This window comes from Drosophila grimshawi, unplaced genomic scaffold, assembly GCF_018153295.1.
Source record: "Drosophila grimshawi isolate 15287-2541.00 unplaced genomic scaffold, ASM1815329v1 contig_848, whole genome shotgun sequence".
Taxonomy (NCBI): Eukaryota; Metazoa; Arthropoda; class Insecta; order Diptera; family Drosophilidae; genus Drosophila; species Drosophila grimshawi.
Window position 1 is genome coordinate 16,233,589 of NW_025063692.1, and position 19,605 is coordinate 16,253,193.

The 19,605-nt window shown below is 41.3% G+C and overlaps 1 protein-coding gene across 1 annotated transcript in view; it reads left to right on the plus strand.

The window, feature by feature from the left end:
- The window catches only part of LOC6564928 (homeobox protein cut), an 86,107-nt gene that overhangs the window by 45,073 nt on the left and 21,429 nt on the right, over positions 1 to 19,605 (plus strand). The window contains exon 2 of the mRNA XM_043216067.1: positions 5,507 to 6,718. Within this exon, the coding sequence (XP_043072002.1) occupies positions 5,507 to 6,718 (1,212 nt within the window). The remainder of the gene's footprint in view (positions 1 to 5,506; positions 6,719 to 19,605) is intronic.

Below are 19,605 nucleotides of genomic sequence, written 5' to 3' on the forward strand. Positions count from 1 at the left end.
TGTTTTAGTCTTTGCATTCTGTTAAATGCACACTGCCCCAAGCCACAAAACACTTGGCACATTGACAGGACTATATACAGCAACCACACACACACATACACAGACAAAGACACATGACAGGTAGAAGACGAGCATCTGTGTGTGGCGTTTCCTTCTTTTGCATTTATAGCTATGAAGACATACGCGCTGCGTCCTTCTTTGCGCCTAATGTCGTGCTACGTTCTTTTGTCCCTTCTCTTTTTCTTACTTTTCAATGGATGTTAGCACTCACACACACACACACACACATCCAAGCACACCATCGCTGGCATATTTAACCCCTTCTTGCCTACCACTCGTCCACCTGCACAATTCACAACTTTTTAACTTTTTACAAGTCTTTTGCTGCTGCTGCTGCTGCCAGCCGCCTGGCTGATGTTTAATGTGTGTGTAATTGTTAAAACGCCTTAGCTTCAATTTTCTTGGGTAGCTTAGCAACGCCCGCATACCCCTTTCCCCCCACCACCTACTTACCAGCCGCTGCTGCTGCTTGTCATGTCATGTAGGCGTTTAAGTGGCATTGGCAGAAGCCGCCTCGGAAAGGTTTTTCTTTCTTTCTTTTTTTTATTTTTCAACTCTGCTGGCAACTGAAATGTCAGGACAACAACTGACTGCCGCCCCTAAATCAAAGCTCAAACCAATTTCAAAATCTGCACCCTCTGGTTAGTTCCCCTGTGTCTGTTGTGGCCTCTCCCGACTCCCACTTACGCGCCAGCGGACGTCGCATTGATTTGCTTTGATTTATTGTGCCGCCAAAGAATGCAGCGACGTTTCCCAGACCCGCTACCAAATGGAGGCTGCTGCTGTTTGCTGTTTGCTATTGCTTTTGCTTTTGCTCTTTATGCTCCTGAGGGGTTGCGACCGCCTACAACAACAACAACAACAACAAACAACAACAATAACAACAAGAACTTGCACTCGAGCTGAGCTTGAAGCACAATTCATAACGTCGCTTTCGTACTAATTACAAAGAGTGCTACCCCCTTACTCCCAGCTGACCCTACCACTCTCTCTCTCTCTCTCTCTCTGTCTCTGTCTCTCTCTCTCTCTCGCAATCTCAGTGTCTCCATATCATGCTCTCTTGCTCGCTGTCTGACAGCTGCCATGCGACAAAATAACGCGTCGACCGTTCGACTCACTTCAGAAAACAGCTTGAGACAATGCTGCATGCAAAAATTCTTCATGACTACCAAAAGAGTACGAGTATTTATGCATTATAATACATACTGCCACACACACACACACACACACACACACACACACACACACACACACACATCTAGTCACACACACATTGCCAAAGGGCTGGAATCTTTTTCTGTTCGAAAGTGCGCGCTTTTTGACATGTGCCGCGCGCACGACTCGCACACAGCGATTGAGAGCGTTGAGCGTTGAGCGTTGAGAGCTAGGGTAGCGCTTGGGCCGGTGCAAGCGGCGGGGGTCGCGGGCAAGTCGGCGAGTGGTATTTGACTTGGTTGTAAAGCATTGAAGTGCTTATGTGCACGCGATAGTTGCTACAATTGCTGAAGAGAGCGTGCAAAAAAAGAAAAAAAAAAGAAAAAAAAAGAAATAACAAGAGCTCAATTGCCCAGCGGCTGATCCTTGAGAGAACCTTTGAGCTCTGAACCCACAATCAACTTGAAAGCGAAACCTCTAGCAAAAAACAAAAATGGAGCAGACTTACTTTGTAGCAACAATAATATTGAGTACAAATATTCAAACATTATCCAAATTGTTGCAAGCTTGACCTCAAAACCAAAGCTGTTAAGTCAGCTTATGTTCCGATTAAATAATTTCTCAAGTTTTGGTTACTTTTATTATTATTCATCTGGATGGGAAAAGCTTAAAGGATAATTTTACTTTGCTATCACATTTTTTTTCTCGATTATTTCAAGTTAAAGTGAGTTACATTCTTTGCTTAAATTTGTACATCAAGTTGACTGCCTTGCCCAGACTCGATTCTTTTTCAACCAGCCAGTAATTTCAATGATGCCCAATTGAAGTAAAATGTATAGACCCTTCCAGCCGCTTACATGCGCCCATTAAAAGTTCAAGCTGTGCTCGGAGCCCGCTCGTTTTTGGCTAATAGAAATGATAACAGCATTGCACATTGGTCCCGCTGTTAACATTTCACTTAACATTTTTGGCTAACGTTTGGTTTTTTTTGTTTTGCTCATGTTATTTTATTTTATTCACGTGTTTTTTTTTTTTGTTTTGCTATTTTTGGTAGGTCCTTTGAAGTGGCGACGCCGGCACATGCAAAAATATTAAATGAAACTCGCTGTGCAACCCGTCAAAAAATAAAACCAAAAAAAAAAAAAAAAAAACAGAAAAGTGCCCCAAAAAGAGGAAGAAAAAAACGCTAAAAGGGTGCTCAATACTAAAGCCTTTTCTGCCATAAGCTGACCACACACACACACACACACACACAGACTGGACACACACACACAAAGCAAGCGGCAAGCGGGCGGCGAGCCATTTGAAGTGGGCACCGAGCCTATACAACTGCCCGCACTCTTCCACATGTGTGTGTGTGTGTGTGTGTGTGTGTGTGTCTGTAAAAAAACCAACAAAAAAAACCCGAAAAGTAAAACACGAGCAAAGTCACCCGCATTTTAGTTAATTAACTCATTTGGTTGGCAACTGCTGCTAAGCCGCTCGAACTGGGCCACAAAAGGCTGAGAACTGGGCCCCAGACGCAGCATCCAGCTCCTGCTGTTGCCACTCCTTTCCCATTCCGATTCCAATTTGTAGTTCCCATTCGAGTCGTAGCAGTACATTAATTGATTTGCTCAGCAAGTGAGCAAAATGCGGCGACGTTGCCAAAATTCGTTTTCGGCCAGCAACAGCAACTAGTTTTGCCACTGTGGCCAGCAACAAAACGCAAGTGTTGCGTTTCTCACGGGGATTGCATTTCAAAAGGACGCCAAGAAACAAAAACGTGGCAACTGCCCGAGCCTGGCTGGCCAGCTCGCAACACACAGTTTGAGTGCCACTGATCGATTTTGCAGCAAAAAGTCAAAAGAATAATTTGTGTTTTGTTTTTTTTTTTGTTTTTTGTCCCCCCTTTTTTTTTTGTTCTTTCTTGTATTGGTAGTCATCGACTGACTGGCATTATGAAAACAATTTTCAAGCTTAAGCAGCTCAACAACAGTAACAGCAACGTGCCACAGACATTGCCGCAAACAGTAAGCATGAAAATCACAGCGCCCCTAGACGCCTCCACCACCCTTGCGCATAACAGTCCGCCCAGTTGTAAAAGCCTGCGCGCTCTTGAAGGCTGTCTGGCATTTAAAGTCCCAGCAAACGGGCAAGGACAAAACTGCAGCTTCCTTTTTGCCACCCAAAAAACCCCCGCATCGCAGACGCGAATTGCGCCCAACAGCCGCTTGTCTCTTGTTTGTACCTAAGAGCTTTTAAATATCATAAATATATATCTATGAGACGACGAGTCGAGCCCAAAACCGAGACTGCGTCGCCTTCCCCGCCAGAGCCTCAGGCTTTTGCTTACGTTACATTTGGCTGCGGGTTCAGGTTTGGGTTTTTGGCTTGGGTTTGGGTTTGGGTATGGGTTTAGGTAGGGGTATGAGCTCGCTTGGTTTGTTGATGATGTTGACAAATATGCCTCGAGGGCCATTCATCTGCAAGAAAAAAGATAAACACAGCGCACGACAACAACTACAACAACAATAAGTACAGCAAATTCCGGCGGTTATACGAAAGCAGTCTGTTGTCTTTTAGCTGCATTTTAAACCAATACACATTGTGGCGAGCAGCTAACTCTTCAAGGCTGACGCTAAGATAAACATTGGCCAGCCAGCTGATATTCAACCTAATGGACTTAGCAAGTTGCAAGTTGTCTATGTTGACACACGTCTCAGATAAAGCTCATAAGACTTGACAAAACCTATTTTGCTCAATTGCTTTATTAGAGTCCATAAGAAATTATGATTATTATTATGTAATATATTCTTAATATTGTGATAGTCATGAACGTTAATCTATCAGTTGATGCAGATCCAGACACATCCGTGATAAAGACAATATAGGGAATGGAATTCTACATTTCCTTGATAGTCATAACCTGCGAAAGTTCCGTCTGAACCGAAAAGAACTTCTCCTAATCGTTTACATTTTACCACTCCCAATCAACTGCATTGCAATTCAGCCTTAACCCGACCCTTATAACGACTTCCTGCTTAACTTTGTGAGAGGCAGGGTTAGTAGCTGCCATCGTCCTCGACGTCGTCGTCGTCATCGATATGAGGAAAAAAAAACTTGTATAAGAACTGCAAAGGCTGAAAAACTGTAGCTCACACCGACAAAGTCTTTTCGGCAATAGAGAGAACTATATGCCCATCGACTAATTTCCAAAGTTCTTTATTGCCTGCAACGCCCCGGCTGCTTTGGACCTCGCCGCCCCGCTCCTCGTCAGTCGTCTCGTCCCCTGGCCACCCATTGGCTTCCGGTATTTATACAAATAAAATTGCACAAAACTCAAAAACCAAAACAAGTACAAATCAACAGAAAATCGAAGTCAAAGTGCCTCGTACCCAAGAAAAAAAGTCATTGCCATCCGAGACCGAGGAAAAGTCGTAGGAATCGCTTTCTAGCATTAAGGACAGGACACTACTACGGCACACTGCGCCGGACCCGACTTGACTGTGGGTTGGGCTTGAGGCATTTGGGTTAGGCTGAGCTCTGGGCTGGTTTTGGCTCTGGCTCTGGCTCTGGCTCTAGCTCTGACTCTAACTCTGTTACTGACTCTGGCTCTGGTTCTGGCTGTGTTGCTGGCGCTAGGTCCTGGGCCCAGACTAATTTGCCAAAAAAGTTTGCACCGCATATTTTTGTAACCTTTTTTGTCGCTGCTGATGTTGCTGTTGTTGTTTTAATTTCTCATTTGGCATTTGATTTCAAGCAAAGTCCACGTCGCAATCGTCGTCGTCGTCGTCGTCTGGCTGTGGCTCGCAGCCCAGGACTACCCCCTTGGCGAAGGTCAACGCTAATAGCACTAAAATTTCAAGTTGGCTTATCGATACCAACGATAAACTATAAATTGTGTCGGCTGTTTGTTGCTATTTGGTTGCTAATGCAAATGGGCCACTGCAGACGCCCCTCTCTGCCGCCCCAGCAATTCGTATGCTTTTTTTTCTTTAAGCCTTTTTTGTGTGCTGGCTGGCTGGCTGGCCAAAAGTTTTGCAACGTATTAATTTGGCTAAATTTAACCCGTAATGACTTTAAAAGTAAAATTAATGAGGGTCGATAGTTGCCTTTTGGTTTCGGAAAAGTTTGCGCCCAGAAACATATGCGCCTGACAAGGGGCAACCAATGGCAAGGAGGGGTGTGCGGGCGGGCGGGTGGGCGGTTTGTCGGGCGTGTTGAAACTAGACTTACTCTCTTTTACTCTTCTTCTCACACATTATCTCTCTCTCTCTCTCTTTCTCTCTGTCTCTTTAAATTTGTACAGCGCGCTACACTAGCCGAGAAGGAAGTGAACACACTCAAGGAACAACTATCCACAGGCACGCCAGGCAGCAACAGCGATAACAGCAACAGCGACAACAGCAATACAACAACAGCAGCAGCGGCAGCGGCAGCGGCATTGGCCAGCGGCGAAGAGGAAGCCACTGGAAACAGCGAAAGTGAGAGCGACAAGCTGCTGAATAGCTCGATTGTTGCAGCGGCCATAACGCTGCAACAGAACGGCGGCAATCTGCTAGCCAACACAAATACACCGTCGCCATCGCCGCCGTTGCTGAGTGCCGAGCAGCAGCAACAGTTGCAGAGCAGCCTGCAGAACGGCGTCGGTGGCGCTTGTTTAAATCCCAAGCTCTTCTTCAATCACGCACAGCAAATGATGATGGAAGCGGCAGCGGCTGCTGCGGCGGCAGCAGCTGCAGCGGCAGCACAACAACAGCAGCAACAATCGCCCATGCACTCGCCCGTTGCTGCAACAAACAATACGCAAGCAGCAGCAGCAGCAGCAGCAGCAGCTGCAGCAACTGCAACAACAGCAGGCGTAACACAGCAGCAATCAGCACGCGATCTTGCTGAGGCAACAGCAAGTAGCAATTGCATCGACGACGATGGCGAGGACGATGACGAGGAGGATGCTTCGATGCAATCAAATGTGGCGCATGCCGATGGTGATCTAGACGATGATGATATGGAGTTGGAGCCGGAGCATGTTGCTGATGGTGGTAGTGTTGCTGCCGCTAAGTCATTGGCAAGAACTGATAGCATTGGCGATGCGAATGCAACACATAATGTTGATGATGGTCATCATCGTGGTGATGATGATGATGACGATGTTGCCGATGTGGCTACCGATGAGCATGAGGATGACGAGGAAGCTAGTTTAAATATTAGCAATAATCACAACAACAACAATAATAACAGCAACAATACTGATAGAAACAATAGCTGTAGTCGAAAGAGCAACAACAGTGAGGCGCAACATGTTGCACTGCGTGATAATAATGTAAATGAGCAACATGTGGCACATTGCGCTGAGGACGACGATTGCACCAATAACAATACTAACACCAACAACAACAACAACAACACCAACAGCAACAGCAATGAGAAGCGCAAAAAGCGCAATGCAAGCAACAACAACAACAACAATAACAACAACAACAATCAGCCCGCTGTTCTATTAGCTGCCAAAGACAAAGAGGTAAGTTTTTCAATACTCTACACGCAATTTAGCGAGCAGCCGCTCTCTGTTCATTTAATAAACTGTCTATGCAACACCGCACCACACCACACCACACAACACTACACTCTACCATGCCACGCCTCCCTCCCTCTGTGTAGACAATTACCCAGAGCAATGAAATGTAAAACCGTTAAGATTAGACAAATGTTGCCACCCAAAAATACAACTAAGAGCTGAGGAGTCAATTCGCAACCCTAGCCGAAAAAAAAAAGAATGAAAAAAAATGAAAACATTTTCAAACCGCAGACGACGACGCACGACTGACCCGCCTGTCGTTGGTCCTTGGGCTCGTCCTGGCTGTCCGCACGCACAATTGAGAAAACACTTGCATAAGTAAACAAAACAGCCAACTCGCCACGCCACGCCACGCCATGCCATGCCCCGCCTCCAGCCCACCTTATAACCACAGGCAGCCAAGCAGCCAGGCAGCCAGTTTAGCGCATTTTTCTTCTAATTTTCTAGCCAAACACAAGTGCAAAAAAAAAAAAAAACAGCAAGATATACAAGGCAAACAAATGAGCGTCCCGGCAGCTATCGAAACAAAGCAGAAAAAATAAAAAGGACTTTTGACTTATTCTTTACACGACGCTATAAGAAAGGGCAACGTGAAAGCAAAACACAGAAAAAATATGCGAGGGATTTGACTCGGCGACCAGAAGGAAATATCCCAAAATAAAAATACAAAAAAAAACTCAACCAAAAAAAAAATGCTGTAGAAAAAGTTAAAATAAACTTTCTACGAGACACTTTGATTGGGGGAAGGTTGAACTGTGGACTAACTGGCTGCAGGGTGAAGGAGCTTTGTGTAAAGTGATATCATTAAAATATTGACATGACAATTTTAACGCCTACAATTTGTTGACGGCTTTTGTTTACATTTCTTGTCATCCGCGTTGCCAACTCCTGTTCTTACCACCAATCATCACTTGTGGATGGCCAAACCATATTTTCTTAGGGAGAAGAAACCGCTTAAAAATATCTATTAAACTGGTTATCGTTTTAACTGTCGATTGGATCTTATTTCTGTCTACGCCAGTCTTAAATATCTGTCAGACAAGTCAGTATGTGCTGGTTGGGGAACGTTCAAGGATATGCCAAAAAGAAGAATTAGGCAAGGGTCTCTTTAACTTTTATCCCTTTCTTTCTCCATATATCCATCTCCTTCCCTTAGATTTGTGTCTTCTTTTCTATGCCTACGCTTTTAGAAGTCTCTTCCCCTGTTTTTTTTTCCTCGTTTGTTGCATCTCTTGTCCCCTGTCGATGCTTCTTTGCAATTTCTCTAATGCAGGACAAGCTTCGCGGCAATCTCCTCTCCATTGTGCCCACATTGAATGATTGCTTATTGCCAGTGCCACTGCCCCCAATACCCAAAAACTCAAACCCCCAACACAGCAATAACAAAAAAAGCGCGCTGCAAATGTTGCGTGCAAATGTGGTGGTTGTCTTGCAACACAGTGCTGCATGCACTTAAGCATCAATCATTATCATTTGCACTGCAACATCTTTGCCATTCTGCGTATTCAGGGCATCTTTCGCAGCTTCTAACTGCCATTAGCAACCCCAAGGTGTTGATGCAACAGAAAGTACAAAAAATCGACGACAACAACAAGAAAAAGAAAACGAACCGCAGCGCCCCTCGTTGCATTTCTTTAATGTTTTATCACTTCAGTTGGCAGACAGAGCAGACACAATCTCTTAGCCTCACTCATACCTCCATAACACTCCCACTGCCACTCCCACTGCCACTGCCACCACCATCCCCACTTGCTCTCTCGCTTTATGTATTTTACTTACCTGCCACTTATAGCTGTTTTTCTTTACATATACATTTTCTTCGTTTTGTTGTTTATTTGAAATCCATTAAATGCTATTTTTGCCAAATGCTGCGGCTCTAAAACGTTTTCCCGAAAACGAACCTCGTTTTGTTTTAGCTCATTAGTTTGATTACTAGCGCCCCCTGGCGGCGCCCATACTCAACAGCCAGCCATATGCACAGCTCCAGAAGCGAGCAGCAGCAGCAGCAGCAGCAATACACAGCTGTAATAAATGCACTCTGCTGACAACTAAATCACTTACGTGTGTGCCCAAAGATCCCAGATTTATCTGTTACACATGTTCATAAATATGCGACAATATTTTTTAGACGCCGGGCACGCAACAGGCCGAACAACCGAAATGAAAAAAACCAAAAATAAAATGCAAAAAAAAACCAAATTTGCAAAAACTTAAATGACAAAAAAAAGAAAGAAAGAAATGGAAAAACAACAACAAGCAAATATGATCGACAGTTGTGCAAAAAATTATGTTAAATGGAATTGCAACAGTTGTTTGTTGTTAGAGACTGTCTTGTCTGGTCTGGTCTGGTCTGGTCTGTTCTGTTCCGTTCTGTTCTGCTATCTGGTATCTGGACGTCAATTCCCCTACCACCCTCCCCGTCCATCCCATTCCTCCCTCCCACTTGTTTAGTGCATTTGTTTGTCTTGGCGCAATGCGTGTTTATTTTTTCGCAGAAGTGCATTTTATAGACAAAGTGCACGAAAAGCGTGTAAAAATAGCAGCAGGCGAACCATGGGTTAAACACGCCACAAACAACAACAAAAAATATTGTATAAAATTAAATGAAATGATGCATGATAAAAATTGTTAACAAATTAGCAATTCTAAAAAATGCCAAAGACCACATACCACCTACCCAATAAAATCTAAAACACTTCCGCTCTGATTTCGTTACAATATATTATACTATCTATGTATACCATCTGTACATACATACATACACACACACATACATACATAATACATACTTAATTATATATATCAGAAGAAGAAAAGAAATGACACGTTCAGTTTCGTTTCTTATTGGTGTTTGTTGTTTTGTTGTCGGTTGTTTTCTTTATCACGCAACAAACAAAAACAAAAACAAACAGTTCAACCCAAAAGAAATAATAATAGAACACTATATATGAACATGCATGAATATTAAAAAATGCTAAATGCTACTTTAAAAATAATACGATAAAAAAAAGAAACGAAACCATTTTTGCAAAGTCGAAGCTTAAATACACTCGCAAATTGATTTTTATAAGGACAACATAAATATGGTTAACGTGGAGAACAGAATATATATAGAACAACATTAACAATATAATTTTTTTAGATAGATTTATACATATCTACCCTTACATTTCATAACATAAATGCAAATGAAATTAAATTCTGTTTGCTTTGTTTTGCGGGAAATGCGAGTTTTTATCGCTGGTTGTCAAAAAAAAAAAAACAAATTATATATGTATGCATATATAATAATATTAAAAAAAAAAAAAAAAATAACAAAAGAAAAAATGTTTATCGAATTCTACATATTTGTTTAATGTGTGTATGTGAGTTAAACAAGAAAACAACACAAAAAACAGATCCCAGCTGAAAAGCAGCACGACAACAACAACATAGCAACAATAAAGAAAAAAAAACAATGAATATTGTATTTGTTTTGTCGCCGACAAACCGAAATCAATTTTTTATGACTCTGCGGTTAGTCGGTTAGCTGTTATTGTAGTTAATATTTATCCTAACACTTGTCGTGCCCCAACTTAAAAATATAACCGAAGCAACAACAGCAGCAGCGGTAGACAAATTCATTTCTACATTTATTAGATTATCAGCGAACAGAAACTCATGTGAATTATTTTGAAATTCATGTGAATGCTCTGCGACCACAGCTCAGCAGTAGACTAAACATATAGCATATTTTATCTTTATTTTTTCAATTTGCAACTTTTCGACTTCCGTTTTAATATTGAGATAGAAATACAAATCACTGGATTTGATCATAACTTTAATTTGTTTATTGTGTTCATTGAATAATTGACAATACAATGCATTTTGTCAACATACAACGTACAAATCGCTATTAAAAATTGTCCATGGCACAAATGATTCTTTGAGTGGATTATATGATAGAAATATTTCAAGTTCATTATACTGTCAATCAGACAAATCGTCCCGCATTGGGTCTGCCCACTGACTTTGACTTGGACATGGACTTGAACTTCCCCTACCTCTGGCCCGTTGACCAGCATAATGCGTACCGAATATGTATGTAAATATGTTCATATATATATATATATATATAATCATAATAATAATGATTTTCATGCACAAATTCGATTTGTGCTTATCATTGCGTGACACAGCTTCTGGAACCGGAGCAACTGCGGAACTGAGGAGCTGAATGAAACGAACAGCGGATGTCGGGGGCGAACTCAATGATGAGCTATCAAAATTGTATTGCTCAGTTGACGGATGGGTTTTTAACTAATTAGAAATTAAGCATACATATGAGAAGATATGAATGTATCTGTATATATGCGTATGACAATTGCTAAACCCGCAGATGAATATGAATATGAATATGTTGTTGTTTTTTGTTTTCTTCAAATTTTGCATTTTTTGACTCTGACGCACGTGGGCAAACACATGAAATGGCCAACGTCGTCGTTATTATCTATTGTATTGTGTAGTAACAGTTTGGCACACTATTAAATATTGGCCATTATATTAACTGACAAATATTTGTGCATTCGTGCGAGTGTTTTGTGAGACAATTGAGTTTATTTTTAGAAAATTGAAAGTCGAATCAAGCGGAAAGCACATATCGAGGCCATAAGTTGTCTAAGTCTAAAATTAAACTAAATTAGCCCCAGATCAGCAGCAACTGTGCAAACAACTGATCGATAAAATGTTAGATTTCAGCGCTAATCGTTCGTACCCCAAGCCAGAGCCCAAAAAAAAAAAAACCATAAATGATCCCGTAACGTAAACATTCCAAGTGCTTGGGTTATGAAGTACTTATCTGGCAGACATACGCACAAATACACGTGCATAGGCGTGGCAATCGTCAATAATAATGACAATGTACAATAATATCAACAGCACAAGTGGCAGGCAACTGAGACACTCGTAATAAATTTGATTAGGCAGTGTCAAGGCAGATCAATTTCAATTCGGGCATTGTTGTTATTTTCTATTAGATTTGTATTAATATTCATCATAATTTATAATTCATAATCACCGCACACACACATATTCAATATTCACGCACGAAAATACAAACAATTTCAAATGATTGCCCATGCTTTCGATGGTTTCAAAATTTTGTGCTTGGCTCTTCAAAATTATTGGCGATTATTTGAATTTAGTATGATTTTTCCAATTAAAGCTTAAGTTCGACTTTTTGTCTGTCAAATAACATAATATTCATGCAAACACATTATACTAATGCATCACTCAAAGCGGGTAAGCGTCTTTTAGCTTAGTCATATGCATTTCGAGCCTAAAAGATCAGTTCATAAACCTAAACTAAACTATAAGTATAAAGTAATACAAAACTATTTATGTCTTGATATTATGCATTTTTTGAAAGTTCGACTTTTGTGCCCGATTGACACGCATTTTTACCTGGGCAGATAATTAGTATTTTGCTGTTGTCGCTTATTTGCTGATGCTTTGCGTCTTCAAGGCAACGGCCAACCAACAAGCGAACTTTATTCATTATTAGTTTTAATTTAAAAAAATATTAATGTTTGTTTTTCTTTTTTCTTTTTTTTTTGTCAGTTGTCGCATTTGCTGTTGTTGTAGCCATTGTTGTTGTGGCATGCGCTATCGCAACACAAGCCACAAACACAATTGCAATTATTCAATTCAAATCAATCAGCAACAAATCGCACACATACCCACACCCACACACACACACACACACACACAGACAGACATTGCTAGAGACATTGAGCTTAGTTAGAACTGCCTGCAATGATTTAAGTTGCTGTCGTTATCGTTGCTGCTGCTGCTGCTGCGGCTGATGCTGCTTTTGTTGCTGTTGCTGTTGCTGTTGCTGCTACTGCTGATTAAAGTGAAAAATAGTCATTATCATGAGCACACACACACACACACACACACTCAGATGTTGTCCATTGAATTGCTGCTGTCGTCGGCGTCGTCTCTGTTCGACCAATTGCGGATAAATTCAATTTATTTATCGCATATGGATTTTCATCAGCAGTGACCCCACCCCCCACCCCACCAACCACCCGCACCTCATTGAGCGTGCAAGCGGGCTGACAATAGTGTCACAGTGTGTCTCTGCCCCCTCTGGCCCCTCTGACCCCCTGTCCCTGCTAGCCATCTCACTTGCGTATACGCTCTTGTCTAGTATTTGCTGTCGCTGGATACATTGACTGATTGTTGATTGCTGACAGTTTTTTTTATTTCTGTTTTTTTTTTTATTTTTTTTTTTTGTCATTTATTTTTTTTGAAGTATATGCCCTGGCATAAAGTCGCCAGATAGCTATAGTTCAGCAGCTGCTGTTTGTCTGTATGGTAAATGGCGATTTTGATTTTTTTAAATTGATTATTTCCTTATTTTCGTGTACCAGTTCCTGTTGTTGTTGTTGCTGCTGTTGTTGCTGTTGTTGTTGCTGTTGTTGTTGTTGCTGCTGCTGCTGTCGTCGTTCTTATTGTTGTTGTAGCGTGCGCTAGTTGGCTTGGCTCGGTTTGCTTTTGTTTTGATTGTTTGCCATGTGATTTACATGCAATTTGTGTGCTGATTTGTGTCATCAGCAATTGGTTGATGTCTTTTTCTAATACAATTCTCTCATCTCATTGCAAAGCTGACAAAAAAAAAACTTCTTTTTATAATACGACTTATTTTCATGGTTCGTTGCAATTGGCTGCTTTCACTTTGCCAAAGCGCTCATCATTAGAATTTACAATGAAAACAAAAAAATATCGAATAGTTTCTAACTTTCTGCTATTCTCTTTCTGTTTTACAGGTAAGCAATCCATATTCATCGCTCACAAGCGTAAGTAACATATTTTTTTATATGGTATTTACCCATTTATTCAGTCTTCAGTCAATTTTTTTTGTTGCCATACACTGAGTTGGCGCAAGATGACAAACAAGTTGGCCACGGCACATCTGCGATTGCTGCTTAAATACCCATTTGGCACTTCATAAATTGCTACAAGCTGCAATTGCATTTGCTTAATTAAAAGTCATTAAATTTGTGGCACCTCAACTGCAAGGCAGTTAAGATCTGCGCCTGGCCAAGTCATCGAAATTGCCCGCCTGATTAATGGCTAACAAATAAGTTGGCAAGTTTGCAGCCAACTTGTCAAACAATTTTTTTCCTACGCCTTCCCTTCATTATTCAGTTTTCGTCTGCCTTGTGGTTGATATGAATAATTACGCAACACTGCCCCAAAAATATGTGACCATCCATTTGATCGCCTTGTCAGCTGGCCAAACTTAACACACACACACACACACACACACACAGACACACACTCAAATACACACATGGAATGACATGTGAAATTGTCAATTTAAATTTGCATATCCTGCATCAGAAAGTTGTCTGTAAATGAAGTCTATATTCAGAAGCCGGACACTACTGAATTACTTCATGCCTTTCAATTCCTTTAAATTCAATTTTTATTAATATATTTCGCACAGCTCAATATATGTTTTCATGGAGTAATTTACGTTACTGCTGCACAATAATGTACAGGTTATTTAATAGCAGCCAAAGTCAATTACAAGCTAGGACGGAAATTTAAGATTTCAATTAGAGAAATGGAAGACTATTTTGTCTGTCAATAGATCAAATTGCATTTATTAATTTGGCATTAAATTGTTAAACATAAGCAGACGCAGACAGAGTAGTTGCCCCATGCAGCAACAGCAACAGCAATTGCTGCAAGTGCGGCTCCCACGGAATGTGGCAAATCATCGAATGCAATGGCACAAAAAAAGAACTTGCAGAAAGTGGTTAAGCAATTAATTAAACATGCATTCATTAATTTATTACTGTGGTCTAGCTTGACAACAGCAAGTGGTTAAAAAAAAAAATAAAATAAAAAAAAAGCAATCTACCATCTGATGTTGTGTTTGTTGTTGCTGCTTGTTGTTTGTTGCAGTTGCACATCTGTGTGATTAGCTTTGCGGTTTTTTTGTTTGCTTGTTTGCTGACCTTCTGTGCGCTACGTGCGACACGTTGAAAACGATGAAACCCATGATAAGCATAAACCACATGATTATCATAATATCTTTATCATGATAATCGTGATCACGTGATGCACAAATATGTATGTTGCTTTAGATTGAGAAACAACAAGACAAATGAAAATGAGAAAATCATAATAGTAAAATACGCAAAAGAGCGCAAAAAAACATTTAAGAAACCTCTCGCAATTACATACATAATTGATTTCAAATTAAAAACACCCCCATCCCCCCCCCCCCCCTCTCCCAACTGCCTTCTGCTATAGCAATTTGATGAAATTCTCTGGCATACAAATTACCAAATAAAAAAAAGGAAATGGAAATGGAAATAATTATTGACGCCATGCATTTAAGTTACGGCATGGCCATCAAGTTCAGGCTACAATTCCTCGATTGTCCTCCCCTCTCCACCAGTCTTTGGTCAATCTCCCCCCTCTCTCTCTCTCTCTTTCTCACTCTCTCTCGCTCCAGCCATATCCCAGTCCAATTGCCAGCCTGCGTCTTTCAATCTAACGATTGAACAATTAAAAAAGGCTAAGCGTTAAAATCGTTCATTTTCGGCCACCAAACTGCAATTGGGGCGTCTGCGATTTTCTTGGGTGTGTGTCTATGTGTCTATCTGTGTGTGTGTGTGTCTATCTGTGTGTGTGTCTATGTATGTGTGTGTGGGGAGGTGGGTGCGCTGGTTTTGTCTGCGTCTTGGCTTTAATTAGTTTGCTACGCTGTCGCCTCAATTTTGACGCAGAAAAAACCGCGACATCTTCGTTCACGTCGTCATCATCTTCATCATCCGCTTCGTCAACGCAAATTACGCATCGTCAAAATAATTGCCGTGGGTCGCTCAAATGCGACCAGTCAGCTTCATCAGCCCAGCTCAGCCTAGCCAACCAAGCAGTCTGTCGCTCGGTCGGTTGGCCCTTAGCCCACTGTCGCACTATGGGCCACAACTGAAAAACTAATTTCTTTTTTAATGCTGTCTGACATTTAATTTGCTTATTTTTATCCATAATTTCTTCTCAAAATTATTTATATAAATTGAGTATTGAGTATATGCTTAATATTTTATTTTTGTAGAATTCTTGTCACACTTACGTTTACTTGTCGATAATTCAGGTGCCCACTGTGCGGACATACTCAAGTAGCCGAGCAGGCGGGCAATTAATATAAGCTTGCTATCTATCTATCTATACATATTTTTTCTTCTTTTTTTTATTATAGTTAATAGTCCCCTTGTCTCTTGCCACCTATTTGGCTTTGGTAGCTGATGGCATGACTGTTTTTTATGCATTCCACCACCCTCACACACAGCGCCCAGTCCAGTCCCAGTTTGGCCAGCAATTGGCATTACAATTTCTCGTTAATAGAAAATTAAATTGTCATTAAATGAAGATTGAGCTTAGCCACAGACGCTGTGCCTGCAGAAAATCCAATTAGAATTTGATGCTTAAATCAAATTAGAATTCAACTGGCTCTGCTTGCAAGCCACACTCTCATTTTGCATTTGTCTGTTTTGTTAACTGTTTCATTTCGTCGGCATTCCACTTTGTCGGCAATCTTCAGAAGCGACCGTTTCACAAATCAATACACGAAATATAATCGCATATTCTATTTGCTTAAGATTCGCGAATGCGATTGAATTGCAGCTGTCCACAGTTGGTTGGCGGCGGAGTGGAGTGGAACAGGGACAGGGACAGGGACAGCAAATGCATATCAATTCCCTCGGAGACAAGCGAAATTCGTAAATTCGCTCATTAATGTGGATACGTCACAACGTCACATGTGATGACTTTAAGAAGTACCAAAAATAAAAATATAAAAGTTCCTTGATATATGCCACACTTTGTTGCCCTGCAGAACAAAATGTAGGAGTTGGGTCACATCAGAAAAAAAAAAGAAAAAGTAAAAGGACAACTGAAAGAGGAAGGAAGTTGAAACCATTAGAAAATGCCAACAAGCTGGCCCGTCCGTTGCACAAACAAAAGCAGAGCAAAGCCACAATGTGAGGCAGGCAGCGGTGCCAAGCTCGCGTCCTGGTTAAGCCTCAAGCCACAGCATGCCACTGCCCGCCCGCCCCCCATTACGCCCTGAAGTCCTTAACGTAAGCGAGCTGATATTAAGGTGTTGTTGCCTTCGTTTTTTTTTTTTTTCTTTTTTTGTTACATTTTTTGTGTGAAGCTCGAGCCGACAAACCGGCACATTCATATTTTTATATCTATTGGCGAAAAAAATCAACGAGCACAACGTGAAAAAAGAAGCAGAACAACAATGACAACAAGCAAGGACGTGCACGAGGATATGATGCCTTACGAATGTTTGCTAGAGATGTTGATTGGCATTGCGTTTTTTTTGGGGGGGGAAGGCGAGGCGGGTGTATTTTTTTTTTTTTTTTTTGAGTGGAGTACGGGTGCGGTCTGCTGGCCGTTGTCTGCTTTTCTCATATTGATGATAATGCGGGCAAAGAGACAAAAACCGACAAAAAAGACAACAGCGACACGAACAAATACAACAAGCATCAGCATCAGCAGCAGCAGCAGCAGCATCAGCAGCAGCAGCAGCATCAGCAGCAGAAGAGCAATGCTGTACTCATAAATTATTGTCTAGACTATGATTTTAACGTTTTTTGATTATGAAAGCCAAAAAACATGAAGAATCCCAGTACTCACGACTGCAAAAACAAAAACAAAAAACAAAAAACAAAATTCGGTTATTGTATAGCGCAATATATAAAATAAAAATCGCTGGCATAACCTTTTTAGCTTGGGCTTTTTTTTGTTTTTGGACTTCTATACGTATGGTTGGCTTGTTTGCTGGTTTCTGCGTGTAGATATCATATCAATAAGCAAAAGGATTAGACATGTGACTGGACCAGTCGCTGCGTCCTGCGTCCTGCGTCAGCTACCCCTACATGCCCCACACATACACACTCAAGGGGTATATTTTGGGTCGACTTTGTAGTCATCGGGCACTGCTTATCGGGGGTAGTCGAAAAAAACAACAACAAAAAACAAAAAAAAATCACAATTTTTTTTTTTGTTTTTTTTTTCTGTAATATATTTTTATGATATTGAGACCGAAATATGAATAAAAGTCAAGCTCGCGTTTTATGGTGTGGATTTGGGGTGCACCGGAATTGAGTTCGGCATGGCCAGACAATTATTAAGCAAAAGTTTAACGAATTAGAAACGAAACGGGCGACTGAGTGGATCAGGTATGGCCAGAGTGGGTTAAAGGAAGAGCTTTGATTAAAATGTAAAACTTGATGCATGGCTTAAACACACACACACACACACACACACACATATATATATATTCCTATTTGTGTACATATCTAGATGTGTGTGTGTGGAGTGGGTATTCAGCTAGCAACAGTCTCAGTCCCACATTCATAAAATCTCCAACCAAAGCCAGAGCAACTCTTCAATAAAAAGCGCCCAACCCCCGCGCAGCACGCACAAAATTTTAGACAATAAAATCGAAACATTTATCGAAAATTGTAAAATTCGAATAAGAAATTGCGGCGCTAAAGGGTTTTTGCCTCTGACTCACTGACTCACTCACTGACTCACTCACTGACTGACTCACTGACTATCTGACTGTCTGACTGACTTGAGTGTCTGTCTGCCTGATTGCCGCCTTCTTTGCCATCGTTCTGTTCCTGCGCCTGGGAATTGTAAAGCTGTCAAATTTTAATTACAAAACTTTATAATCCAAAAAATACAACAACAACAAGAAGACACACAATCGCACCGCCTTGTGGGCAGTGGGGTGGGGGGTTGTCCGGGACCACCCACCCAACCTGCTCCGCCCCCCTCCAAGCTCCACCTGCTTTCGATTCGTTCAGTTGTTGGTGTCGTTTGCTCCCAAATCAATTCAATAACTGTACCGTTATGTGCGTGTGTGCGTAAATGAATAACTGTTTGACTGACTGACTGACTGACTGACTGACTGACTGACTGAATGAGTGAATGAGTGAATGAGTGACAAACTGTATATAACTGTCTGACTGCCAGTCTGTCTTGTCTGTCTGCCTGAAATTGTTTGATTTATGCCTTTGAATTGTTGCAAATTGGCAAGGCACCACTCACCACCCACTAACCACCACCCTGTAACCAGTCTCCCCAATTCACCACAGTTCACCTCATGCCGTCAGCTATTGACAAATAATGAAAATTACAAAATTACCTGACGCTTAGGGTCTTCAGGTTGTGTGAATACCGACAATCGCACGGATTCACGGATCAGCCATTCACAGTGATAGTTAAGCAGCTGCTCAGTGAATACACTTGCGAATACTTCATGAGTGCATAAGCACCTAGGCACTCACAAGTGCACTTGTTAATAACTACCCAAATACAACTAATAATGCCATTTAATGCACTCATGAATACACTTATAAATACATCAATTACTTTGTGCGTCGCTAATAATACCATTTGAATGCATGCCTGGGCTCATGAATGCACTCATTAATGACAAGCCATACTCAAAATATAAATCGAAGCAAGCGCAAATGACAAGTCGCCTGCATTTCGAATGCACTCACTCTCACACACTCAATCATTCGTTCATTCGTTGTGAGTTATTATTGCATTTTTCTCGAACATTTTTGCCAGCGTTTTCATGCGCTTTGTTGCCTTTTGTTGCAAATTGCCAACTTGGGCATTGCGAGTTGCCAGCAGCAAAAGCAACTGCAACGGCAACGTCAACGGCAATAATAAAGAATACTACAAAAGCTTTGGCGTCAAAGCTCTGGGGTGCACTTGGCAGACTTTAAGCCACAGCCACA